General features: G+C 54.6%; 1 protein-coding gene across 1 annotated transcript in view; it reads right to left on the bottom strand.

Annotated features, from left to right (window-relative positions):
- Positions 1 to 621: 621 nt before the first annotated feature.
- Positions 622 to 25,608, bottom strand: part of PACS1 (phosphofurin acidic cluster sorting protein 1) — an 87,831-nt gene continuing 62,844 nt past the window's right edge. Inside the window, exons 5-24 of the mRNA XM_084893855.1 lie at positions 23,006 to 23,150; positions 22,671 to 22,762; positions 22,516 to 22,596; positions 20,080 to 20,139; positions 19,255 to 19,415; positions 18,850 to 18,943; positions 13,991 to 14,071; positions 12,657 to 12,772; positions 12,371 to 12,506; positions 11,390 to 11,494; positions 10,730 to 10,836; positions 9,972 to 10,126; positions 9,735 to 9,845; positions 8,350 to 8,452; positions 7,906 to 7,948; positions 6,068 to 6,107; positions 5,738 to 5,873; positions 3,423 to 3,649; positions 2,073 to 2,192; positions 622 to 1,973 (exon numbers count right to left, since the gene is read on the bottom strand). Of these exons, the coding sequence (XP_084749981.1) occupies positions 1,858 to 1,973; positions 2,073 to 2,192; positions 3,423 to 3,649; positions 5,738 to 5,873; positions 6,068 to 6,107; positions 7,906 to 7,948; positions 8,350 to 8,452; positions 9,735 to 9,845; positions 9,972 to 10,126; positions 10,730 to 10,836; positions 11,390 to 11,494; positions 12,371 to 12,506; positions 12,657 to 12,772; positions 13,991 to 14,071; positions 18,850 to 18,943; positions 19,255 to 19,415; positions 20,080 to 20,139; positions 22,516 to 22,596; positions 22,671 to 22,762; positions 23,006 to 23,150 (2,229 nt within the window). The 3' untranslated portion in view covers positions 622 to 1,857. The remainder of the gene's footprint in view (positions 1,974 to 2,072; positions 2,193 to 3,422; positions 3,650 to 5,737; positions 5,874 to 6,067; positions 6,108 to 7,905; positions 7,949 to 8,349; positions 8,453 to 9,734; positions 9,846 to 9,971; positions 10,127 to 10,729; positions 10,837 to 11,389; positions 11,495 to 12,370; positions 12,507 to 12,656; positions 12,773 to 13,990; positions 14,072 to 18,849; positions 18,944 to 19,254; positions 19,416 to 20,079; positions 20,140 to 22,515; positions 22,597 to 22,670; positions 22,763 to 23,005; positions 23,151 to 25,608) is intronic.

Here is a 25,608-nt window from a genome sequence, read left to right as displayed (position 1 = left end):
GCCCCTGGGGAGGCAGGACTAGTTGCATTTTCTAGGCTGAGTGTGCACAGGGCCAAAGCCGTTAGGTCATCGGCCACCGGAGCTTGGGGAGCCAGTGACGCCTGCCCCTGGCCGTCCACCCCTGTGGTTGTCCTGCAGGTGGATGCCAGGCCCCCATGTGCACACTTGTTCACAAAGGAGGCTTGGGAGCAGGGCTGGGCTGTGCCATGGCCAAGGTTAAGGGCGGCAGGAGGGCCTCAGTGATGGCCCTCCCCTCCTCCTGCAGAGGCAGAGCCCTTTGACCTCAGACTTCACCAGCTTCCAGAAACAGGAGTTAACCTAGTAGGGGAAGAAGCCAAGTTCTAATCTTCAATCAGAAGAGAACCCATCTTGGGAGGTGGGTTTGGGGGTGCTGGATCGCAGGGAAAGGGGGACTTCGGTGGGAATGGCGCTGTTTCTGACCTCTGCTCCCCCCTACTGGCAAGACACCTTCCTGCGGTGTACAATGAAGAACACGGGATTTGCTTCTTTCCCAAGTCAGTTGCTGGTGGATTCTGAGCAAAGTTGGCGGCACTGTGCAGAGGGGTGGGGGTTGGACAGACTCTATGTCACAGCGAGAGGCGAAGAAGCCTGAGCCTTGCTAGTTGGTAAGAAATCAATTTATTGAATGAAAAAGCCAGCATCCACTCAGCCCCTCCGCTACTCCCGCTAAGGGCAGGACAGCGGCCCAGCCCGGGAGATGCTGAGCGGCGGGGCTGAGCCGTGGCTGAGGGCTGGAGGAGCCTGTGGGAGGTACGGAGAATGAGAAAGACAGGTTTCAAAATGAAGTTATGTGCAAACTTCTGGAAGGGGTGAGGACAACAGTGAAGTTCTGGAGGTGCTGGTGGGGGCAGGGGGACTCAGTGTGCCTCGGCCTCGGAGAGGGCTGACGGTCGAGGCTGAGGGCTCAGTCCCCGAGTCCCTGGTGAGGGAAGGAATGGAGCCTTCTGGAGGGACCCGGGCTGGGAGGCTGGGGTCTCAGCCCAAACCAGGGACACAGGAGTGAGGCAGGGAAGTACAGACCAGGGAAAGGGAGACAAATGGACCTGGTGGGAACAGGGGGTGAAGGGGCGGGGGGCCACAGACAGTACATTGGGGGGTCTGTCTCCCAGCTCTGCAGAGTTCAGCGTTTCAGGAAGAGGCAGAGCTGTGCTGGGTGAAGGGGTGGGAGGCAGAGGGAGAGTCAACAACAAGGGAGCCACGGGGCGGGGGCCAGTGCCAGGTGCATCACAGGCACCACCGAGACTGGCCGTGCAGAGAACAAAGAAATGCTCAGGACGCAGGCACATCTGCAGGGGACTCGGGGGAGAGGCAATGTGTGTGGGGAGACCAGGAAGGCCTCTCTCCGGGGTGGAAATACACAGCATCGCCACAGAAATGCTGTCCTGGGGGTGAGGGAGCTGTGGGAGCTGCCCATGATGGGAGGGGAGGGCTCCCGGCGGCTCAGGCTGAGCAGCAATGACAGCTGGGCTGTAGAACACAGCAGGGCTGGACTCCCTGCTCAGGATTCCAGGAGCCTATTTCCAGGAAGGGGACCAGTGCCACTGGGGAAAAGAGGCGAAGGCAGGACTCAATTCCAGGGACTGGCACCAGAAAGCAAAATCAACATGCCTCGGACCAGCGGGAGGGCGGGATGGAGAGAGGAGGGCGGGCCTGCCCAGGAGGAGCCTGAGCAGGGGGAGGGGGCAGCATCCCCGGTGGTAGTGTCCTCAGGACTCGGCCAGGGAGATGCAGGCCTCCGGGCCAGGAGGGGGTGCTGGACCTGGGCCTGCTGGCCCCCTGCCCGCAGGCAGGGAGGCGGTGGCAGTGCCAGGAGGGAGTGGCCAGAACACAGTGCCCTCAGGTGGTCTTGCTGCCACTGAACAGTCCCACGGGAAAGTGCTTGACATGAGTGGGCCACTGCGCCGCCAGCTGGAAGAACTTGATGTCGCTCCACTCGACTCCGTCAATGGACACTGGGGGGGACAGAGGAGGGGGTGTGACCAGGACCGCTAAGGGCCCCTGGAGGGGCACCTCCCTGCCCCCAGTGCCCTGTCCCACCCGGCAGCACCCACCTCGCAGCATGGTCTGCTGCTGCTTGGCAGAGCAAATGAGGCGGCTGATGCCTTCGATGACCTGGCTCTTAGAGTCTACCTCCTTTTCTCGAGGCTTCTTGCTCAGGAAGATGGTGGGAACTGGAAAGCAAGCAGGATCCCAACTGTCACAGCCCTGGTAAAGCAGCAAATCCTCTCCTCCCCCCTACTTCCCCTTCTTCCGGGGCAAGGGGAAGTGGCGTGCAGAAAGCCGACCCTGCCCAGGCTCCGGGACCTCGGAGCTCCCGCCCCATCCAGCACAGCCTCCCACACCCAGGCCTGAGCACTCCTGTGGAATGAGGAACCGGGCCAGATCCTCTGAAGTCCCTTCCAGCTCCACGGCCTGGGGGAGCCGTGCAGGCTGTATCAGCCCTGCCTGGGACAGGCCTGTTCCACTCCTGGTGGGGAGAGGCAAGAACCGGAGGGCACTGCTGGGCTGACAGCGCCCCCCCAAGGCCAGTCTTGGGGGTACAGGTGCAGGTTTGGCACAGCCCCCACCACCCCTCAGGGATCTCTGTGGATGAGGAATGAGCAGGCCCAGCTGCTTTGGGTGCCTCCGTCCTGACAGCTGGGGAGTGGGGTGCCAGGAGGGCACAGTCACCTGGGCACACAGCGCAGACACACAGCCAGACCTGCGGGTTTACAACCAAAACCGACGGCAGCCAGTGCTGGCCTGGTGGGTGGATTCCCGCCTCAGTCTCCCGGAGTGCAGGGCCCAGGGCCACTCCACCTCTTCCTCTGGTGCCTAAGCCTCCCCTCCTTTCTGGAATGGGCTGTATTCTCCCTAAGTATTCCTGCCCCCCACCCCCCCAGCCAGGACATGTTTTTATTGATTTTAGAGAGATGGGGGGGGGGCCGCGGGGGGGGGGGGGGGAGAGAGAGAGGGAGAGGGAGAGAGAGAGAGAGAGACATCAATGTGAGAGAGAACCCGGGACTGAACCCGCAGTCCTTTGCTAAATGGGATGATGTTCTAACCAACGGGGCCGCTTGGCCAGGCTCCCCTTACTTTAAGGCTTGAGTGGCCTCGGGTGGGGTGAATGCGCTGCGCCACGGGGCCACGTGATCTCGGGCTGTGGCGTGGAGGCGTCCTGTCACCCGGCTGTCCCTGAGGGCAGCACTCACTGCCTTGGCCCCGGGGCTGTGGGGCTCAGCGGACAGGGACCAATGACGCACTGGGGACCATTCCTTTGTGGAGAGGAACGGGCTTGTCTCCAAGGTGAGGCAGGACCCGGGGACCACGTGATACTTGCACTGCTTCTCCTTCATCCCAGGTCTCTCCGAATCAGATTCTGGCCCGGACCCTGACCGTCCCCGGCCTCAGAGGTCACTTGCCTTTCTTGTTCTTCTCTTTGGTGACCACGGTCATGGCCATGGTGCCGGAGAGCTGGGCCTCCCCGCCATGGGGCAGGCGGGAAACCTGCACTGAGCGGAAGACACTCTTGAGGGTGTTCTTGGAGCTGGCATCTCTCTTGTCACCTTCCCTCCTCCGCTCCCCAGGGTGGCCGAGCCAGTAGTCCACCTGGAGGCCGATCACGTCCCCATACGGACTGCTAGGGCTCCTGAGGAAGGGAACAGGAATGGAGAGTAGCTTCTGCCCTCAATTCCCAGCTACATGGCCGAGGGATGGGGGCGGGGGGTGGAGGGTGGGGACAGGGGGCTGAGGGGGGACTGCCAGGCTGTGGGGCTCCAGGGTCTCTCTAGTCTCACAGAAGTGGCTCATGAGGGAGTGAAAACGCCAGGAGAGGGCGAAGACTGGGAACACTGGGAGGGAAGCAATGAGGGATGAGGGAAACAGAAGATGCTCTATGAAGGAAAACGGTGTGTGCATACACACGTGTGCACAGGCACCCACACACCTGCACATGCACACACACCAAGCAAAACCGGCCAGAGGTGGGAGGTTAGTGGGGCAGAGGGGCAGCATGGCGGTAGCAGCCTGGGAAGCGGATGGAGGCTGACCTGCAGCCTCTTGCTCCTGGCACTCTAGCACAGGATAATTTTAGCTCCAAGGAGAAAAAGAGCTGATGTTTTCTTGAAAGGAGGCGTCAGACACAATAGGAACATAGGCTACAAGTCATCTGACGTTTCTCTTTCCGCCTGCTTTCAGCGGTGCTCGGAAGTATAAGCTTAAGCTGGCAGGGAAAGGAGGTCGGGGGAGGGGGGACCGATCCCAGGCCCCCCAGGAAGCCTGGAACCCGGGCCCCTGGGACCACATGTGGGATTTCCTCCTTTTCCTGCTCTGCCCTTAACGAAGGGCCATGAAAAGGGGGAGAGGGTGGGAGAACAGCGTCAGGCAGCTTTCTCGCCATCTAAGAGCACTTCAGACTCCCAGGAGCCAGTCACTGGCGGTTCTGGAAAAGCCACTGGCCAGGCCTACCCTCCCTGTTGCTACAAGGACCATCGTCAGAGGGAAGAGAGAGGCAGGGGCTGAAGGAAGGGAAACGGAGGGAGGAGCAGCAGGAGCACCTTTCTGCTCCTGACCCAGGCCAGCTCCTCTCCCACCGCAGAGCCTGTCCCCTGGCTCCCCCTAACCGAGCGCCTGCTCCTCTGCCCGAGGCTCAGCGGGACGGCTGCCCACAGAGGCTCCCTGGCCACGGCTCTAATTCCTTCTCCTTCCTAGCCCCCCTCCTCCGCCCCCAACACACTTCCCACGGCACCCCCTGCAACACATGCAGTTGGAATTTCCGTGCTGCTTTGACCTTGCAGGGGCCCAGGAGCCTGAGCTCCAGGACAGGGACCTCCTGTCTCAGTCATGGCCATGGCGACAGCTCCATCGCGCTGAGGGAGACTGTAAACATGGAAGGAAGCAGCACCTGCCCTGTGCCCGGCACACACGCTCACACACTGCGACCTGACTACCTCCCTCCTCTCACAAGTCGGAAATGAAGCTTCGCAATTTGTCCAAGGCACAAGATTCTTTGCTTCACCCAACTTCAGCCAGGCTTCCGAATCTTCTCTAGAACCACCTGTGCACGTCCTTATAAAATCCAGTTTTAGCAAAAACCTTGCTAAGTCCTCCACCATCCATATCTGAGTAGGTTCTGCACCTGCCCCCAAACTCTCCCCCCCCCCCCCGCCCTGTCTTTATCAAGAGTCCTATGAGGTCAGTTTAGCCAGAATCTCCCAGCCCATGCTTCCTCTCAGTAATTTTCCGCCCACAGACCCCACACCCTCCTTGGCTACGATCCTCACTTGTGTATGCTGTATTGAGACGAGCCCTATCTCTCTCCCCGACACAGTGACTCCTTTACCTATCAAGACAGTCCCACTTTGAATAAAGTCTCCCTACTGCGCTGTCAGTGTCTCTGACTGTAGCACAGAACCGCAGCTCAAGCCCAGGAGGTCCGACCTTCATGCTCAGCCTTCCTGCCACGCTGGGCAGAACGAAGACAAGACCTGTGCGCAGCGCTTTACAGATACAAAGGGCCCCTCAGTCAGCCCTGCAACTGCCAGACAGACAGACAGACAGCTGTGCGACGATTGCCCAGCCAGTGACCTAAGTCTGAATTCTAATGACAGTGTTCTCACCACCATACCACCCTCTGCCCTCAGTGTGCTGCCACTGGGCCATGGTGCCGCGGGAGTAGGGAAGCCGTGGACCCGGAGGGAGGGACAGCAGGAAAGACAGGTACCGGGGAGAGCCTTACCCCACAACGGCGAGGGCACTGCTCATGGACGGGGAGGACGGAGGGGTGGCCGTGGCGTCTCGGCTCAGGCCTGAGCTGGAGGGCGGGGATGTGGAGGGCACCGTGAGGCTGACCGCGGGCGCGTCGTCGCCGTCGCCTGCCGGAGACACACAGTTGGCCGGAGGAAGCCCTCCGCCTCAGTGGCAGCCTGCTCTCCTTTGGGCCTTAGGTACCGCCCCTCCCCCCCCCCCCCCCCCCGCCCCCGCTTCCCTGGGGAGTGCGGGCGCCACCCAAAGTCTTCCCCTCTGGCCTGCTGGCCTCACTCCACGGAAGCAAAGGGTCCCAGCTCACCTGTGGCAGGAGAGTCTTCCACCAGCCCCACCTTCACCACCTGGGGAAAAGGAGACACCAAAGCTGCACCCACTGGAAGCAGGTGGTTGGGAACAACAGCCATCACTATGCATTGTTTGATGTGGGCTTTTAGAATCTTTGCAAATGCAGAGCTTTAAGAGATGTGAAAATACCAGTTCCAAAAAGCGAACTGGGGCCCCAGGAGTCCTCACGGCTCTTCAATAGGGACAAGGGCCGCAGGAACCATGTCCATGTCCTGATCTCCTTTCGCCTAAGAAAGATCAGGAGTAGGAGGCCATCTTCTCATCAGAGAGAAATGAAGAGCCACCTGAGAAAGCGGGGGAGTGTGGCAGGGAGGAGCTCTCTGCGCCTGCCTGTTGCAGCAAGCCAAGGGAAGACACAGCCAGCTGACACCTGCTCCCTCCTTCCCAGACTTCCTGGAATCTGGAGGAACACTAGTGAGGAAGGGTCCCAGCTTCAACCCCTGGAGGCAGTAGGGTCCACTCCAGCTTCCCAAATAATTTTAGATGGTGCATAGTGAATTCTGGGAAGGTTAGAGGGCGCCCTCCAGTGGCCAGAAAAGGGCACAGCTAGAGACAGACCATTTGTCACAACTGTGATACCAAGGGACACAAGTCCTGAGTCCTGGCGGGTAGGGGGCCTAACACCCGGCAGAGGCTCAGCAGAGCTGGGAGGCCACAGAAGGTGGACCCTGAGGGCTGGCGTGAATGGAGATCATGCCCAGATGGTTCCCTTGAGGCTGGCTGCTTAGAACACAATGGCTGCTATTCTTGGAATTTTCTATGCATTTAGACACCAGCAAGTAACACATCGATACTCAGAGCTTCCTGGATATGACTCCTTTTGCTTCCCTGGCCTTGAAAGATGCTGTCACCTCCTTTGTTTGAATTTTAGATTTTTTTCTCTCTCTCTCTTGGCTGTGAGGTCAGAGTGGGCAGCGACCCACAGCTCCATGATGATGTGAGTCAGACCGCCACCCAGGCTACAGGGCACGGTCTGGGGCCTCCAACAGGACCGTTGGAGCAGCTCCAGTGGCAAACGGGGACGGACTGGACGAGCCAGGCGGAGGCTGTGTAAGGTCTGAGGAAGGGCCAGTGAATATGCCCAGGCTCAGGCATCTCCCAAGACCGCTCAAGGCATCGAGAATGTGGGCCGAGCAGAGAAGAGGGACAGTGGGAGCTGCCCTCACCTGCCCCTTCGCCCAGAAGCTAGGAGAGTCCTCAGGAGACTATGCAGAAAGATCCAAGCTGACCGGAAGGGAAATGTGAACATCCTGTACATGGAAACCTGAGTCTCAGCCACGCTTCTGTGGTGTGGCCTGGCCCCGCAGGTCAGCTGTCCCCTCAGGAATCCCTCTCTTGGTAAGTCTCTGCCTTGTGGCCCAGCCACACCAAATGAACCAAAGATCAGAACGACTGACACCAAAGAAGTCCACGAGGTGTTCCGAGTGTTTTCAAAACCCACTAGTGTAGAGATTCTCCCTTGACACACAGGGGGGACAGAAGAGACCCTTGTTCTCAGAGGCCTATCTGACCCGGAAGATGGAAACAACCTATTTCTCAGACTGCTCTTCAGAATGTCCTCTCTCACTGCTTGCTGTGGGGCTGTCCTGTGCACTGTGGGTGTCAGCAGCATCCTGGTCTCTACCCACTAAACGCCAGCTCTGAGGACCCAAAATGTCTCAGGCATTGCCAGCTGTCTGGGGAGAACCGCTGTCTGGATGAGTCTTCCGTGTGCGTGTGTGCGTGCGTGCGTGCGTGGAGGACAGGCAGGCGGGGGAATGGGTGGGGCAGAGAGGAGAGACAGTCAGTACTCACGCCAATGAAGGGGATAAACTTCTGATACGAGTCTTCATCAGGGCTGTTGGGAGAGACAAGAGAGCCCACAGTTAGTGGGTGAGGCCGCGTGGAGAGCTTTTCCTGTTTTACGGCAGCTCTCAGGGATCCAGGCACTACTACATGACATCTTCCCATCAGGTCCAGATGGCACGAGCAGTCACAAAATGGAGGCAAAAGGCCCGAGTCTGCACACTAGACCCCCTGCTCCCACTTCCGAGCGTCAGTCCCTGAGATGGTGCGGAGGCCCAGGGCCAGGGAGGACGGCCTGAATGGGTGACAGCAAAAACACCGCCTCTCTCCACCTCACATTTTCTGGGGTTTCTACACCAGGAAATGGTAGGAAGAAAAATGTGAAAAAGCAAGGAAGATTCAAGATTGACCTAACCCACCCCCCTATAAGAAATGCCCCAAAGGGAAACTTACAACTTATGCCTGCAGGTCAGCATGGCTTCCGCCACAGGCAGCTGGTGGGTCACTCCCGCGCCGTTGATGTACTGCATCACCCGCCCCACTACGTCCAGTTGCTCTGCAGAAAAGCCAGGAGATACCGGACAGACTTTAGCAGGCAGATCCGACACCCCGCTTAGAGAGCCCCCTTTCTGACACCCATGGGAAGACCTGGGAGTAGAGGTAGAAAAAGAGTTCCAAAGACCTGGTGGTTTTTAAAAAACTATTATTATTTATAAATATAAAAGGCTAATATGTAAAGTGTCCCCTTGCGAGTTTGGCGGGGAGATGGTGAGTTCAATCGCTCACTATGACATGTGCTGACCACCAGGGGGCGGCACAGAATGAAGGCAGGCCCCGGTCAGCTCTGATTGCTGGCCAGGCCTAGGAACCCTACCCGTTACATAAATTTTAACTAGAAGATTCGTGCAAGAATGGACCTTCTTTTCCTTGTTTGCTGGCTGCACCTGTGTGCATATGCAAATTAACCAGCTACCTTTGTTGGGTTAATTTGCATACTCACTCCCAATTAACTGGTGGTCCTCACGAAGGTACGGTCAATTTGCTTCTTTCTCTTATTAGTGTAGATTGATTTCAGAGAGGGAGAGAGAGGTAGAAACATCAATGATGAGAGAATCATTGATTGGCTGCCTCCTGCATGCTCCCTCCTGGGTATTGAGCCTGCAACCCAGACATGTGCCCTTGACCAGAATCAAACCCGGGACGCTTCAGTCCACAGGCTAATACTCTATCTGCTGAGCCAAACTGGCCAGGGCTAATGGTTTTGACTCTAATGCACAATAGACCAAAGCACTGCTCTCTCTCTCTTCCAACCCGTCTCTTGCTCTTTCCCAGGCTAACCATGCTCCCGCCTCTGTCTTTGCTCATACCAACCTCATAACCCAAAGGCTCCCCTCTTCTCTACTAATCTGTGCCCATCACTTCCTTCAAGGTCTGAGGAAGCATTTGCCCCCTCAGCCTCCCCGAGCTCCAGCTCGCCCCAATCCCGGCCACCTCACTCTGTGTTTCAGGATGACATGTCTGGTGCTATTCATGTACCAACAGACAGCTCAGGAGCTATTTTCTGCTTATATCTCATCTGTACAACTAGCATGCTCCCCCCGCCCCCGCCCCCCATGGCCCTCCTTATTTTTAGATGCACAGGAGCAGAACAAATGGCAGAGACTAAAATCACCCAGGGTGGAAGGGCTGCACTTAGTGGGCCTCCTCTTACTATAGAGGAAAAGACAAACCGGAAGGAGTGGGAGAGTTAGAGCCATGCTCTCCGGCCTCCGTCAGCCGCGACCGGCCCTCTCTGAGCCAGGCGGCATTCCACCGCAGTGCCTTACCGGGGTCCTTACCTGACACCGGGGGCTCCGAGCGACTGAACAGGTCTCTCCAGCCAGAATCAAGGAAGGTGCTGCTATATCTACTGTCCACTGAGCCCAAGTACTTGGCCACAGGGTGAGAACCTGGCAGGTGGAGAGAAGGTGAGCTGGTTAGGGGACAGGATGTTGGCATGGCCTTGGTGCCTCCTGATTGCCCCTCCCTCGACCCAACCCACCGCCTGCTTCATGAGTGGGATCTGGCCTCTTTACCGAGGGGGATGATGAGAAAGCGCATGTAGCCAAGCCAGTCGGAGGTCTTGTTGGCCAGGGACTTGACGAAGAAGCGGAGGATGGAGCTCAGGTAGGTCTGGCTGCCCAGCGCGGCCACCTTCACCGGCCGCGGCATGGAGGAGTTGCAGTTGCAGCTGGGGAGCAGGGGACAGTCACCACCACTTTCTGGAGGTTCACAGCAGCCTACTCAGAGGGAGGCTCTGAGCTCAGACCTGTCTGATCTCAACAACCCACAGGGGAGAAACCAACCAGCAAACAAAATAGTACAGAGAGGCAATAAACCAGCGCTTTTGAAATTAGGGAGCTATCCAGGATCAGAGAGGACGGGCCACTGTCTAGCACAGTGGTTCTCAACCTTCCTGAGGCCGCGACCTTTAACACAGCTCCTCATGCTGTGGTGACCCCCAACCACAAAATTATTTTCGTTGCTACTTCATCACTGTAACTTTGCTACTGTTATGAACCATAATGTAAATATCCGTGTTTTCCGATGGTCTTAGGCTCTACAGCAGCAGTTCTCAACCTGTGGGTCGGTCTGATCGGGCCAGGAGGTGCTGTCAGCACATGGGAGTCGGGGTGGGAGGGTGCCAGAGGAACCCCAAAAGGCAGGGGAGGAGCCACGCCCTTACTAGCGCTGGATGCCAGAGGAACCCCAAAAGGCAGGGGAGGAGCCACGCCCTTACTAGCGCTGGATGCCAGAGGAACCCCAAAAGGCAGGGGAGGAGCCACGCCCTTACTAGCGCTGGATGCGGGTGAGCAGGGCCGACAGCACGGCCTGCACCTCCACGGTGGAGCAGGTGCACACGACCGGCTTCCGCTGGTCCTGGAGCAGCTCCGCCACATACTGGGGGAGGAAAGGGCAGAGACACGGTGAGGCCACAGGGCAGAGACTCTGCTTCCCCACAGGCGCCAGCTGCAGGTCCTGTCCTCTGTCCTTCAGACCACCGAGGAAGCGGGAGTGGGCTCTGGGGTCTAACTGGGTGGGCAGTGGTGAGTGGGAGCAGGCAGGGCTGGGGGTGTTGCTTAGCTCCGTCTGAACCACATTCACGGACTATGGCTGACCATGGATTTTACAACACGTGGCACTCAAGGCACCTTCCTTCACGATGCTCCCTGACGCACACAGCCCCCCTGGAAGAAGGTAGGACAGTGATATTGTTGCCTTTTTACAGATGAGGAAGCTGAGGTACCGAAAGTTAGTAGTTAAGGTCCCGTAGGCTGGAAAAGGACAGAAATGGGATTAGAACCCAGAGCCTGGGCTTGGTTCGGGGTAGGAGGGACCTGAGGTATGGGGGTTATTTTTCTATTCTTCCAAGCCCTGACTCTCAAATACACCCCTGGGTGCCTCTTGCTCTCCAGAACCTTCCCTCCCAGGCCTGTGGTCTGCAGTGCTGTACCTGGCCCTGCCAATCAGTGGTGTTCACAAGGATGACGTTTTCTGGGAGGGCTGCGTCTGACACCAGGATCTGGTTCAGCTGGTCATACACCACCTTTCTTGGAATCTGCAGGGACAAAGTGTCTGTGAGGCAGGCCCAGGGAGCCTGAGAGCGGCGCTGGGTGGGCTGTGAGAGTTCGCGGAGCAGGGGTATTTGGAGACACTAGGACTTTATGGAGGGGACACAGCGTCACACTGGCCAGACCAAAGCGGAAAGGAGGACAGAACAAGCAGAGTCCTCAGAGAACACTCATCCACAGGCGCAGGCCACAGCAGCCTCCTGACCGGGAGGGCGGGAGGCGCAGCAGGCATCGCATAACGGGAGGGGGGCAGGCAGAGCGGGCCAGGCAGGGGAAGGACCGGAGAGGAGGGGGCGGAAGGAGGCCCCGGGGAGAGAATTAATGAGTGGCAGAGTGCTGCGCGGGGAGCCTGCTGCCACAGGAGCGAGGCGTCTCAGGACCAGTGATTAACCAGACGGACAACACGGCGCCCCAGGGCTAAAAGCGCGGGGCTATTCTAGTCTCTGGTTCGCTGCCAGCTAGGCAAAACGTCCATGCAGGAAGCCTCACTGACATGACTTTAATATTTATCAGGTAAGCAAGCAGGCTCGAGTTCAGGCTGGTGATGTCCAGTGAGATTCTGATGGCCGCCATCTCCCAGAACCTGAGGCACCGCACAAACTAACGTCCGTCGGAGGCAGAGGAGGCCAAGCCAACCAGGAGGGGTGGGATGCCACCTGGGGCTGAAGGCAGCTGGTCGACGCTGGCATTTCTTGCCCCATCCCCTGCTCCCTGCAAACAGCCTGGAGGCCAATTCCACACGAGTAGTAATAACAAGTGTGCTAGACCTCTCTATTTAGGCCTGTTTTCAAGACTTTTATTTAGAACATTTCAAAGGAGCCCTCCTTTCCTCCCAGCTGACTGCCCAGGACCCGGGCCGGTACCTGCGTGCTGTGGCCCAGGTCGGGGGAGCGCTCGCTGTCGGAGCTGTTGGTCCGCTCGCTCAGGGGCTTGGAGAGCTGCCGCTCCCGCAGGGGCGTGCTCCTCTTCTGCCGGGGCGTGTGCCCGCCTTCCGCTTTGCTGCCAGACACGCGACGAGGAGGTGAGACGGCCCGCTGGCCCCACGCCATTGCCAGCCCCTCTTCCCTGGGCCACAGCCTCATGCCATCTGTTTGGCCTCCTTATCCTGCCCCCCAGCCCCCGCTGTCAGCGTTTCTCCCTCCTGAGTACCTGGGCGAGGCGGAGCCTTGGAGATCTGTTTTGCTGGACTTCATGGGAGTTTTGACTTTTTCTGGCACAATCAGACTTGTACTCCCGTCTCCGAACATGTCCTGGTCAGCGATCTCCTGCCATGGAGGAAGGAAGCAGCGAGGCTAGGGCTCACTAGGAGCCTCTGGGGTCCTGCCCGGGCCCGTCCCCACTTGAGGAGAGGCCGTCACTCCCTCTTTTCTGAAGCCCCCCTCACCGGGGAGAACACTGGCTGCAGGGCTGTGCCATTCAGTCTGTCCCCTATCGTTACGGACTATTTGTCAACACACAAACCTGAACTGAGGTTCTAGCTTCTCTAGGTGGGAAGGAGAGAGTTTTAATCAGGAAGTAACTTTATTACATTTCACTTTTAAAAGACCACTGTGCAGCAAGGGCCAAAGTGGACAAGAGTGAAATCGGGTTATTCAGATTACTGGTGAGTACAAAGCGCGTGTTGTAGAGTAAGTTTTAAATTAATCTTGAGTCAAGCCTAATGTTTCACACACCAGGTCTGGAATGCAGTTTTACTTACAAAAGGAAGCAGAGCCTAAAACAATTCTTTCTGGCCTCCACTAAGCTCCCAGGTCTCACTGGGAGGCTGATGCAGGTGGGACCTGGTAAAGCTCTCTGCTCCCTCCCACCAGGTCCGGCCTCCAGCTCCCTCAAGGCCCAGCTCAGATGCCCCCCCCCCCCCCCCCCCCCCCGCCCCGCAGAGCCACTCTGCCCTGCAGCCTCTGCATGGGGTGGGCATGGGCTGGCTTTCCTCCGCAGGGCTGTATCTTGAAGGCAGAGGCGTGTTCTCATATTTGCATCTTCAGTGCGGAGCACAGATGCCCAGTATATGTGTGTGGAATTCACTGTTTAAATAAATCGTGTACCCCAGCCAGTTCATTCCATTTCATTAGGGCTTGGTCTGCTCTCCTGTGCAGCCTAGCATCTCTCAGAGCAAGGAGTGACCAGAATTCCTTGGAGATTTAATATTGTGGCTGCCTGGCCATACATAGTAAGAGCAACATGGGAGGAAGAGATTTTTTTTTTAAGGTGAAGATACTGATCATCATCTCTCGGAAATAAATGAGGGTGGCAGATAGTGAGGAATTATCTAAATCAGCATTTGCTCAGCTGTGATTGGTGAAGTAAGCTGGTCTCTGGTTATACTCCATGCGAAGGATTTCAGGAGGAAGAGAACACAGGACATTCACGGCCACGGATGCAGGGAAAATTCCCGTGGTGTTCCTGAGGGTTTCTCTGCCTTTGTTTCTAAAGACACAGAAACCATTCCAAACAGCTGAGACGGGCGGCCGAGCCATACGTACCAGGGTGTCTGTTTCAGTCAAGCTGTCATCTTGATTTTTAATCCAAGCAGATTTGACTTTTTCTAGAGCAGCCAATTCCATCTGTAAAAATTATAATAGTTAGTCATCACCGATCAAAATGATCACCACCAACTTGTTTTCTAGGTACCTTAGAAACTTAAAAATTTCATGATCTAATGCAACCTTTGGGATTTTCATCTTATAACCATCTTATAAAGAGGTTATTTTGGTGAAAACTAAGCCAGAGGTCAGTCATGTTTATAATCACTAAATCAACAATACAGTGAGCCATGGAGCCCACAGTTTCTGACTGACAGATGTCGTTAGGGAAGAGCAGCTCAAAGCTTAGAGGGCTTTACTACGGGGCCCACAAAGGCTGGCCCTGGACCCGGTAAAGCCCCTCACCCAGGAGGAACTATGGGACCCCTTCTGCTTGTCAAACTGCTGAGAGGAAAGGAGGATCTTATAGTGCAGGTCCTTGATTTTGAGACTGAAGACATCCATAGTAGCCAAATGCTTTTTGCTCGGTGTTAACATCTAGAAAACCCTCAAACAGAATATACCAAACAAAGACAACCAATGGTAAGCCTTTTAGGTGTGAACTAATTATCCCTTTGTTCTCAACTCTTAGCATTTCTCATAAATATTAAAAACTTATTTTGCCAATATAGATAAACAGCCAGGATTTTCATATTTGCAAATATTGCTTCTGGTTGTGCATTTATCAATGTCAACGTGATGGCCAGTTAAGAGTTATGGGACTTAGACACAGAAAAGGTATTAAAAAACAAAACAAAACAAAACAAAAAACCGTTACAAGAGTTATTTGAGGCAAACTGACGACAGTGCTGGGAGCAAGATCTCAAATGCCCCAGAAAAAGGTATTGGCCTCAGTGAACCTCTGGTTCTTGTGGGGAACCAGGAAGTCAGAAAAGATCCGGGATATCCTACTTCTTTCTAATCACTTAAAGTCCTTCCTCTGAGTAAGTTAGAGTATTGATAAATATCAGATTAAGAGGCTCAAGGGGTCACGTGGCAAACTAATGAACAAGGATCACAAAAGCAGGTCCCTGTGCCCTGGCTGGAAGGCTCAGTTGGTTGGAGCATCGTCCTGTACACCAGAAAGGTTGTGGGTTCGACTCTTAGTCAGAGTGCATACCTATGCTGTGGGTTTGATCCCCAGTTGGGGTGGGTATGGGAGGAAACGTATTGATGTCTCTCTCTCACATCAATGTCTCTCTCTTGCCCTTCCTATCTTAAAAAAAATCAATAAAAACATCCTCAGGTGAGAAAAAAGAAGAAGAAGGCACCGAGTCATACTCTGAACCAGGTTTCTCCATCTGGCACTGCTGACAGCTGGGGCAGATCTCCCCTGAGGCTGGGCTGCCCTGTGTGCTGCAGGCTGTTTGGCAGCACCCTTGGCCTCTGCCCACTAGATCCTAGTAGCGGCCCCTGTCCCCACCTGCCTCCCGTTGTGACAACTGAAAATGGCTGCAGTCATTGCAAACGTCCCCTGGAGATAACTAGTCATCCCTGGTGGAGAACCACTGCTCTGAGCCAGCTCCAAGACTAACGCAACACACTTTAAACCTCAGATTTTGAGATGGTTTGGTTCAGAGCCATACACAATCAGCTGCCTCCAGTTTGCATAGCTACCTCATACACATTATGTAATAACCAATGTTAAAATAGCAGAATCATGGCAAAGTCCTGGTCAGACTTAAGACTGAAGAGGATTTCACTCAATTTTGGGTCTCAGTGTGACAATGATGGGCGATAACACCATTTTGCTGGAAGGGTTTTTTTTTTGTGTGTGTGTGTGTTTAATATATTTAAAAAAAAATTAATTTCAGAGAGGAAGGGAGAGGGAGAGATAGAAACATCAATGATGAGAGAGAATCATTGGTCAGCTGCCTCCTGCACATCCCTACCAGGGATCGAGCACACAACCCAAGCATGTGCCCTTGACCGGAATCAAACCTAGGACCCTTCAGTCCACAGGCTGACGCTCTATCCACTGAGCCAAATCAGCTAGGGCCGCTGGAAGGTTTTAAAGTAGCATGCCCTGCAGCATGTCTCCACAGAAAAGCTGGCCCACCCGATAACATCTTTAACTTGGTTTGGGGTTGGAGGGCACCTGCCAGCTATTTACTGACTCTCCTGGATGTCCCTGGCAACCCACTAGGAGCAAACTCAACTCTGAGTTTCCATTTCTGCTCCTGCGGACACTAAGGGCTTCTCTCTCTGCAGGAGTTGGGACTGGCAGTGCAGTAGCCGTATCTGTCTGCGTGCGTGGCACTGGAGGCAGAGGTAGCACTCCGAGCACTGTGCCGTGGGGCGATGCTGGCTGCTGCGGAGGGTGCCAGGCTCCGGGGTGTGGGGGATGTTTTCGGCTGTCACTGTGATGAAGTACTAGTCTCTGCCACCACTATGCTCAGTGCATGGAAGCAGCAGTCTTCAGCAGCAGGCAGTCCTGACTGGAGGGCCGCCTCTCCTGACTGCCCCAGCGGCAGCACTGGCAGGGCCTACTGTTACCAGCTTACACAGCAAAGAAGGTCGCTGCTGTGTGCACAAGTCTTGGGAAAACTCAAGAACTGTAATAATTTGTATTAGCAGAAATTCCTTCTGCTTCTAGTGATAAACAAAATCTTCTAAAGTTTGGGGAACAAAAAGGAAGATTAAGAAAAATAAACAAACAGCAAAGATAGGGTATCAGGGAGCAAGGACAAAAGGGGCAGCACGCACAGGCCAGCCCATGGAGCACAAGCTCAGTATCTTCTCCTAATACATTTCCAAGCTTTCCTCGTAAGAGCACAGCCTCGCTCTGTCCTTCCTTCCCAAAGTGCCTCTCAGACGAAAGAATTCCAAAGTTCCACACCCACATCAAAACATATGGGGCTCTTCAGAATAGAAGTATCACAGAGAATCAGCAAAGCGAACTTGGAATCTAGCCAATAAAAGCAGAATCTGAAGGACTCACTAAAAAGACATCTAGCTTCCATTAACCACGGTACATCAGTCCGTCCATCAACCAGACGCCATGCTAGATGTGCTACCTGCACCCTCTCACTGTATCTTCACGCTGCCTTGTAAGGCATGCGCTTTGCAGAGCTACACCAATGAGGAACGAAGGTGTGGCAACTGCCCCAGTACAGTCAGTGGATGAACTGGTGAAGTCAAGATTCAAACTCAGCCTGACTCCAGAGCACATGCTTGCAACCCACCCCTACCCGGCCCCAGTAAACGTTCTGCCTAAACAGAGACCCTTAGCCCATTATATTGCAAAGACTGCTCCTCATCGCCTTTACAGCCACCTAGGCTCCCATGCCAGCACCCTCTCCTTATGAACAAGGCACCCGAGGCTCAGAGCACTAAGGACATTTTCCTAAATGTTGTAAGCCATGTAACAAGAGTAAAGCAAAGCCTACACACACCCCAACAACCCAGAGACACCATCATTAGGAGAAAAGAGTTTTCTTAATATCAACGGTCCTTAGCATTTGCTGAGCGGTCACCTGCTGGGTGCTGTGCCAGTGCTCTGGGCACTGCCTCATTAATCACTGAGCTGCGTTTGTTACAGCAGAGTCCCGTTCTGCATTCCTAGGACACTGACAGGTCTTTCCTCCGCAGGCCCCAGGTTTCTCTCTAGAAGAGCCATCCCTGTGTTTATTTTTAAGACGGAATCTGGCTCTAGTGGCCAAAGATCTGTCCACGTGGACAGCGGCGATTCAGCAGGGCCGTCCAGCCGCCCGGCAAACACAAACAGTAAAGTGAGACCGCCTCAGCTCCAGGTCACAGGAGCCTGGGCTGGAAAGTTGCTGAGGGCACGGGGTCTGCAAGTGCAGGCCCCAAGGCTCCCCGTGGCGGTATTCTCAGTGATTCCTGGTGCAGGCTGCTTTTCCATCCTTCCTTTCCTCACTACTGCCATCTGGTGTCACCATTCTAGGACGGACTGCCTGCTGTGCCTTCACCAGGAAGAGAGATTGGGTGGAAGACAGCCCCACCTGGCGGCAGCAGGCAGTAAGGCAGCCCACCAGCTGCCCACCTCGCTAGCTGCACGCTTGGGACAGGTGCACACCACAGACAGTGCTTTTCAGGGGAAAAGCACCTCACATGCTTCATATTATTTCCCCACAATTAATACCTATTTGCAGGGTGAATTTTGTATTCCTTCTCTTAAAGCGGCAAGAATAGGGAGACTTAAAAGATTCAATTTCTTTGACAGAAGACATTGGGCTTTCTGAAACCATGCACGTCGTCTTCTTGCCTTTATTGTAAACGAGGGGAAGGACAGCTTCCCGGGCTGAGACAGATGCAGCATCTCCTGGGTCCCTGCCGCTGACCCTGTGGGAGGGCCTTCCCGACCGGGAACTGAGCACGGGCCCGGGTGATGCTGGGCTCCCGGGCTACAGCAGTCAGCACCTTCTCCTCGTCACCGGGCAAAACAGGAACCTGCCCACTGAGTTTTAAGTTATCCGAGAGCACCGTCCCCTTTATAAATAAACCTACCCAAGTTCCGTGTCTTCTGAACAGACCTGTGGGCTTCCAGCCCACTTTGCACCTGTTCCTTCTCCAGCCTGGAATGCCTCATCGATTACCATTGGTGGGTGCCACACTCCCTTCTGAGAGGGAAGGCTCCAACTGAGGGTGGGGTCAGACCAAAAAGAACAGCCAACCGGCTACAGCAATGCCTTCAGACAGCTAAGCTCGCAGCGAGGACCGAGATGACAACCAAGGTTGAAACGAGAGGAGGTGCTCTTCCGAGGTCCCAAAATGAGCCCCGAGCAGAAGGCCCAGAGTGCTCAGCCCCAACACTCCCTCCCCAGGACCCCCCCCACCCAGCCACTGGGCTTGCTCACAGGGCTGGTGGTGTCTTTGCCGAGGCTGCCCTTGCTGTTGAGGCTGCCGATCTCCGTCTGTGAGCTGGACTGCGACATCCCCTCGAAGAAGGGCCTGCGGTGAGGAAGCACAGCCAGTCAGCGGCCGCCAGGGCCAGCACAGCGCTCCGGGAGCTGGGAGAGCTGGTGTTCCAGAACGGTCAGTGACCTGGCCTCACGGACACCGTGAGGGGACACGGCAGAGCGGGACAGGCAGGGACCTGGCCTGAAGGCCTTTGTCAGTTAGAAGCAAACACATGGACTTTGTCCAGACAGAAGGAGGCTCCACAAGAACGAAGCATGGAGATTCCCTGGCACTGGGGGACGTGAGGGAGGGTCTGGAAGCAGAGGAATGGGAGACAGTTTGCTAGAGGAGGGGGGTCTCACTTAAGCTTGGGCTTCGGAGTGCTGAGGATGCTCTCTGTCTCCTCCATCTCGGGGCCGCTGTCGCTGGGGTTGTACATCTCCAGACTGTCATACAGCTCATCCAAGTCCTCCTCCACCTCGCGAATCTGCTCCCGGGATACGTGCTCCAGCCCAAAGCCCACCTGCAGGGACAAAGGTCTTCAGTTTAGGGTAATCCCGATTTACCATTACGGTGGATGTGCAACTCCTTCCTCCTGGACAGGTACACCGGCCCTCTGGACAGTCCCTGTAAGGGACAGGCCACAGTTTCACCCTCTTCGGGCACTCTCTGTGAGCCTGGGGTCAGGAAAAGCGGCAGTGCCAGCATCCCTCTCCCAGGGAGCGGGCACAAGAAAGCCCGGGAGCCATGACCCAGGGACAACCGGCCCAGGCCGGCTAGAGCCCAGGGAGAGACTGCTGCTCTATCAAGGGCCAACTCTTGGTTACTCAAGGTTGGAGCTCTGAAGACACTCCGGCCTCACACAGCTATTGCTCACAATGTCCCCCTTGGAATGGGCGGGAAGGGGACCTACAACAACAGCTGGGTGTCCTGCCGACCCTGTACCGGAGGCTGGGTGTTAGGCAATGGCGGGGGGTACCCCTGCTGCCCATCTCCAAATGCCGAGAAGCCTGGGCGCTACGTGTGAAGTCTTTCTCTTTTCAAGTAGCTTAAAGCCCTTCGTTAGCTACCTTCTCGCCAGGGGGTCCGGAATCTTGGCTCCCAGCGGCATGAAGAGTGCACCCAGGAACAAGGGTGCAGCTCAGGGAGATTTACTCACCATGCACCCTGAGAGGAAGGGGTCGTACCTCATCTGAAACTTTAAACCGCTTCAAGAGGGCCACGAACTTCTGTTTGATGTTCGGCTGCTGCAGGGACAAATGGCACAGCAGTTCTTAACACCCATTTGCGATCAAGTCAACAGAGGGGCTGAGAGCATATTTTGTGAGAAACTGGGAGGACACAAAGGTGGGAAGAGACAGCTTCTGCCCTTCGGCACTTCAAATCTATGACTAATTCCAGGGCACAGCACGGGTCCTGGTGCTGGGGGCGCGGGGGCGAGGAGGAGGTCTCAGGGTGCCCAGGGCCCTGCACCACGCTCCCGCTGGTAATATCACAGGCGCACCTGCACTCATTACTTTCTCTTGTCCTTCAGACCCGTGGTGCCGATCACCTGCACGTACACAGGCATCTCAGACTCTGCGTTTCCAAAACAGGAACTCACTGTCTTCTCCTTATACTCCCTCCCCTGGTTACTGATGTCACCATGCACCCAAATGCCTGACTCTGGACATGGAGTCTCCCCCTCTCCTTCCTGCCCCGTGCTCCGTACTGCTACCTCTCTCCACTGTAACACCGCGGCTTCCCTCCGGGCCTCTCTCCTCGCCTCTCTGGGATCACTGCATCAGCCTCAGCAGGCACCGGCCCATGCCCAGCCACTCTCCAGTCTGTCCCTCTAAACCCAGTGACCATTCCAAATGCAGATCTAATCGTGCTCCTCTCTGACCTGAGGGCTCAGTGGGCCGCACTGCCTGGGTGACAGAGATTAAGAGCCAAACCAATGTCTGCCGGAGGGCTAGTTCTGTCTCTAGCCGCATGTCACCCTTCAACCCCTCCACCCCACGTTCAAGTGGAAACTAACTGCTTACAGTTCTGTGAAGAGCTGGGCTCTCTACTGGTATCCTCTGCCTTGACTAAACCTTGCCCCCAGACCCACTTGGCAAAGTTCTATTTATCCTGAGAAACCCACATCTCAGCGTCTCCTCCCTGAAGCCCTCCTGGCACTCCTGCTCAGTGGTCACGTTTGCTTTTGGCCACCTCTACCCCTTACACAAAGCTCTCTCCGCTGGCACCCGTCCCACTGAGTGTTTAGATGTGCTTGTGTCACTAGACACTGTGAGCTCCTTGATGGCCCTCCTTATCTCTCTGTCTTCAACTCTGGGCACAATGCCTACCTGTGGCCATAAGTACTTCCTGCCTGAAGGGCAGCCTCACTGTTTGGGGATGGAAAAGACCAACTTGCAAGTAAGATGGCGCTACGCCCTTCAAGAAAGGGAGGGCTTCCAAAGGGGGAAAGGTCATTCCCAGCAGAGGAAAAACTTGGGATCACAGTGACAGACGTGTAAGAGCAGCACCTCGATTCGTGTCTGGAACAAAATGTTCTTGGCAGGGAGAGAATAAAGCATGTGCACAAAAGGAGACAGAAACTACAGAACAATCACCTCGCCTCTGGAAAAGACTGAAAAGTGCCTGCAGCTAATAACAAAAGCCTGCGGGGGAGTGGGGAGGTTAGGAGGAGCACTGAACTCTGGCCCTGTAGCGGGAAGCTATGGCGGCCACAGAGAGCCAATCAAGGACTAGGACACCGTTTCACTCTCTCTAGTCATTAGTCCGCAGGGAACCAAGGCCGGGTCTGGAGGACTCCCATGCAGTGGCACCTCCGGAGGACTGGCCATGACAGTCTGGCTCCACGGCGGGACACCAGCTCAGATACAATAACCATCCGGGAGATCTGGCCCACATTCAGGTCACTCCGAAGGTGATGGGAATCTGCTCTTGGGATCCCTAGACTATCAGTCTGCACTAGAGAATCAGGAAGCCTCTGGGGGAAATGAAACTGTGAAATTCTCTCCTAAAAACTCCTCTCCCACATTTTCACACAGAAACTCCATCATCAAAGTTAATTTAGAAATTCAGATATTTAGTGTTTCAGGACTCTAATTTCACCAAAAACAGTGACTCCTGAGGAAATCTCATGCAGGAGATAATCCAAGGGCACTTGTCTCTAAGGTTATGGACCCATTAAGGCAGGAACTGTATCTAATGTAATTAAACCATATCAAGTCCACAGTTCTAAGCACTAGCCAATTACTTCTGGGTAAATCCAATACATGACTAAAACAGCGATCCTCCTAGAGAGGACTGGCTTCCTCCATGCAGGGGGCAGTACGGAGCGTGCACCATCAGTTCCTGGGAGGGAAGGTGGGTGTCTGTGGTGTTCTGCTCCCGGAGGAAGCATTACCTGTTCCAAAGTTTCAAACAACCGTTCTCAACCTTTTTTCTATCCTAAGACAACCGTTACATCCGTGATTCTTAATTAGGTGGTGGAGGAGGCAGTGCGCAGGGGGATATCAGAACCTTGAGGGGGCGGTCATGTGAGGCTTTAAAACCTCGAGTAGACCTTCCCATGCCCCCTCATCAACTGAAAATCTCGGCTCACACATTCCCCAGACTCGGAGGCTCACCCTGGTGATGGCGGAGGTGGAGGTGAGTTTCCTCCGGGTCTTCTTCACTTTCCGCAGGTCCTCGTCTTCATAGAACAGGTCCTGGGCGGGAGGGGACAGTGAGGCTGGGAAGCCCCAGGTCTGGCACTGCTCTCAGGCCCGGCCTGTGGAGTTACCTGTCCGTGCAGGGGGTCATCACTGCCTTCCTGCTCTGAAGAGAAACTCTCCTCCTCTTCCTCAGAGTAATTGTCAATATCAGGAGAACGGTCTGGAAACAGACACCTCAGTAAGGAAACCTCGCCATGGGAGGCCTGGCCCGAGGCTGGCGGAATCCTGGCTCTCTGCGGCGGGCGGAGGAAGGCACAGCCATGGCAGGCCACGTTGTATTTTCAGGACCTCTAACTCCTGCCTAAGGACATTTTAGGCACCATCTCATCCCCCTTCCCCACACGGAGATCAGGTGAGGGCTGCTCCGGACCCACGGGGCCTCCGGACATGGCAGGCATCTTACCAGACAGCTTGGATTTGATTCCTTCGTGGTCAATGGGCTGGCTGGACAGGGAGTAGATCTTTATTTCTGCCACAGGCACGGAGACGTCCTTCACGTTGCTGTGCAGGCCCAGCACCAGGGCGCCCTCGTTAGGGTGCTGCATCACCTGGGTCACAGCGGCAATGGAAACGCCTTACTGCGGAGGGTCTGCAGAGGTGTCCGTTTCCCCAGACCCAGTGGACGTGCAAGCCAACGGGCATGGCATTCTGCTAATACTTCCCTTTCTCACTATCTTCCAATGTATGGCTACTCTCCTATGCCGGTCAAAGGCTTATTTTTAAAAAATATATATATTTTATTGATTTTCTACAGAGAGTAAGAGAGAGGGATAGATAGTTAGAAACAATGATGAGAGAGAATCATCGATCAGCTGCCTCTTGCACACCCCCTACTGGGGATGGGCCGGCAACCAAGGTACATGCCCTTGACCGGAATCGAACCTGGTACCCTTCAGTCCGCAGGCCAACGCTCTATTCACTGAGCCAAACCGGTTTCGGCCAAAGGCTTATTTTTAAACTGTCTCTGGAAGTGCCAACCACCAGTCAGACCACGTGGTTAAAGATAAAAATCAAGGCCTGAGATCGAAAATGGCTGCCAAAGTCTAGGATGCCATTCTGGCGTAGGTCCCTCACAGAGAAACTAGTTCTCCAGGCTGGGGAGCTCCCCTCGCAGTGAGGAAGAGGACCTACAGCACAGGAGAGGGCGCAAGGGAACGTGGCGTCCAGGTCCCTGCACTGCCCCCGGCCCTCGTACCGATACCAAACCTGAAGAGGACAGAGAGATGGTGGGCTACCCCACATGTCCCACTTATTACGGCCACCTTTCCCCTATTTAACGCACTAACGTGCAGAAATAAGTTTGAGAACGGATGTGTGGCCCCCTCTGCCTCCCCTGTGCCGGAGCTGAGAGGCTCTGCCTGGCATGGAGGGAACTGCAAGCACCCGAGGACCAAGGAGCCTGTTTCTCATGGCTGGAGAGGTGATCAGAAATGTGGAAAGGCTAGAATAAGCCCTATGGTGTCGGATTGGAATTGATTGGCATGTGGGCTTATGATCAGATAGGTAGATATAGACGGGGAAATAGACATGATGTGCATGGGTACATATGTGCATACACATATATGTACATATATTCCCTGGCTCTGTTTAGAAGCAGTGATACCCCAGCTGGGAAAATGAGCACTCCTAGTACCCAGATCTTGGTTTCTAAATGCCATATTCCACTAACGGAACCAGGGCTCCTCAGAGGACCAGTTCATTCCAAGGCTGGGTCAGAAAAAGTACAAGATGAGTCTAACGCTTTACATCAGAAAGTAAACAAGTGTGTGAAGAGTAAAAGAGATGGCCCGGCCAGCATGGCTCAGTGGGTGAGCATCGACCTATGAACCAGGAGGTCACAGTTCGATTCCCAGTCGGGGCACATGACCGGTTGCCGGCTCGATCCCCAGTGTGGGGCGTGCAGGGGGCAGCTGATCGATTATTCTCTCTTATCACTGATGTTTCTCTCTCTCTCATCCTCTCCCTTCCTCTTTGAAATTAATAAAAAAAAATATATTTTTTAAAATATATTTTATTGATTTTGTACAGAGAGGAAGGGAGAGAGATAGAGTTAGAAACATCGATGAGAGAGTCATCGACCAGCTGCCTCTTGCACCCCCCGCCACTGGGGATATGCCCACAACCAAGATACATGCCCTTGACCGGAATCGAACCCGGGACCTTTCAGTCCTCAAGCCGATGCTCTATCCATTGAGCCAAACCGGTTTCGGCTAGACACCATTTTAATCAAGCAATAAAAGTTAACATCACCAGTAATGGGACAAATCACTAGAAAAACACATCATTAATTCTATGGTAGTTCTGCCAAAAATATATAATCTGAACCTAATCTTCGGAAAACACCAGACAAATCCAAATAAGGAACATTCCATAAAGTCACCAGCCTGTACTCTTAAAAAATGTTAAGGGCATGAAAGACAAGGCCTGTTGTAGTTGAAGGAGACTAAGGAGACATGACAACACATAATCCTAGGTTAAATCCTGGGTTTAGAACCGTGGTCGGCAAACTGCGGCTCTCGAGCCACATGCAGCTCTTTAGCCCTTGAGCGTGGCTCTCCCACAAAGTATCACATGCAGGTGCGCACATACAGTGCGACTGAAACTTTGTGAGCATGCGCAGAAGTCAGTTTTTGGCTCTCAAAAGAAATTTAAATTGTACTGTTGATATTTGGCTCTGTTGACTAATGAGTTTGCCGACCTAAAAGGATATTATTGAAGCACGGCACAATCATTGGAATGGGGACTCTGAATTAGATGATAACCTTGTATCAGTGACACTGTCCTGATCTTCATGAAGGCATGGTGTTCACATAACTTAGGAAATTAACGAAGAGCAATATTAATGTGCAATGGGGCATCATGTCTGCAACTTACTCTCATGGTTCAGAAAAGAAAATGCACAAATATGTACCTAGAGAAAAATAAGGCAAATGTGGTAATATGTTAACACTGGATAATCTGGGTAAAGGGTAAATGAGAATTCCTTGTATATTCTTACAACCTTTC

The sequence above is a fragment of the Pipistrellus hanaki genome (genome assembly GCF_964339955.1).
Source record: "Pipistrellus hanaki genome assembly, chromosome: 9".
NCBI classification, from domain to species: Eukaryota; Metazoa; Chordata; class Mammalia; order Chiroptera; family Vespertilionidae; genus Pipistrellus; species Pipistrellus hanaki.
This window is presented reverse-complemented; position numbering and strand designations above follow the sequence as displayed.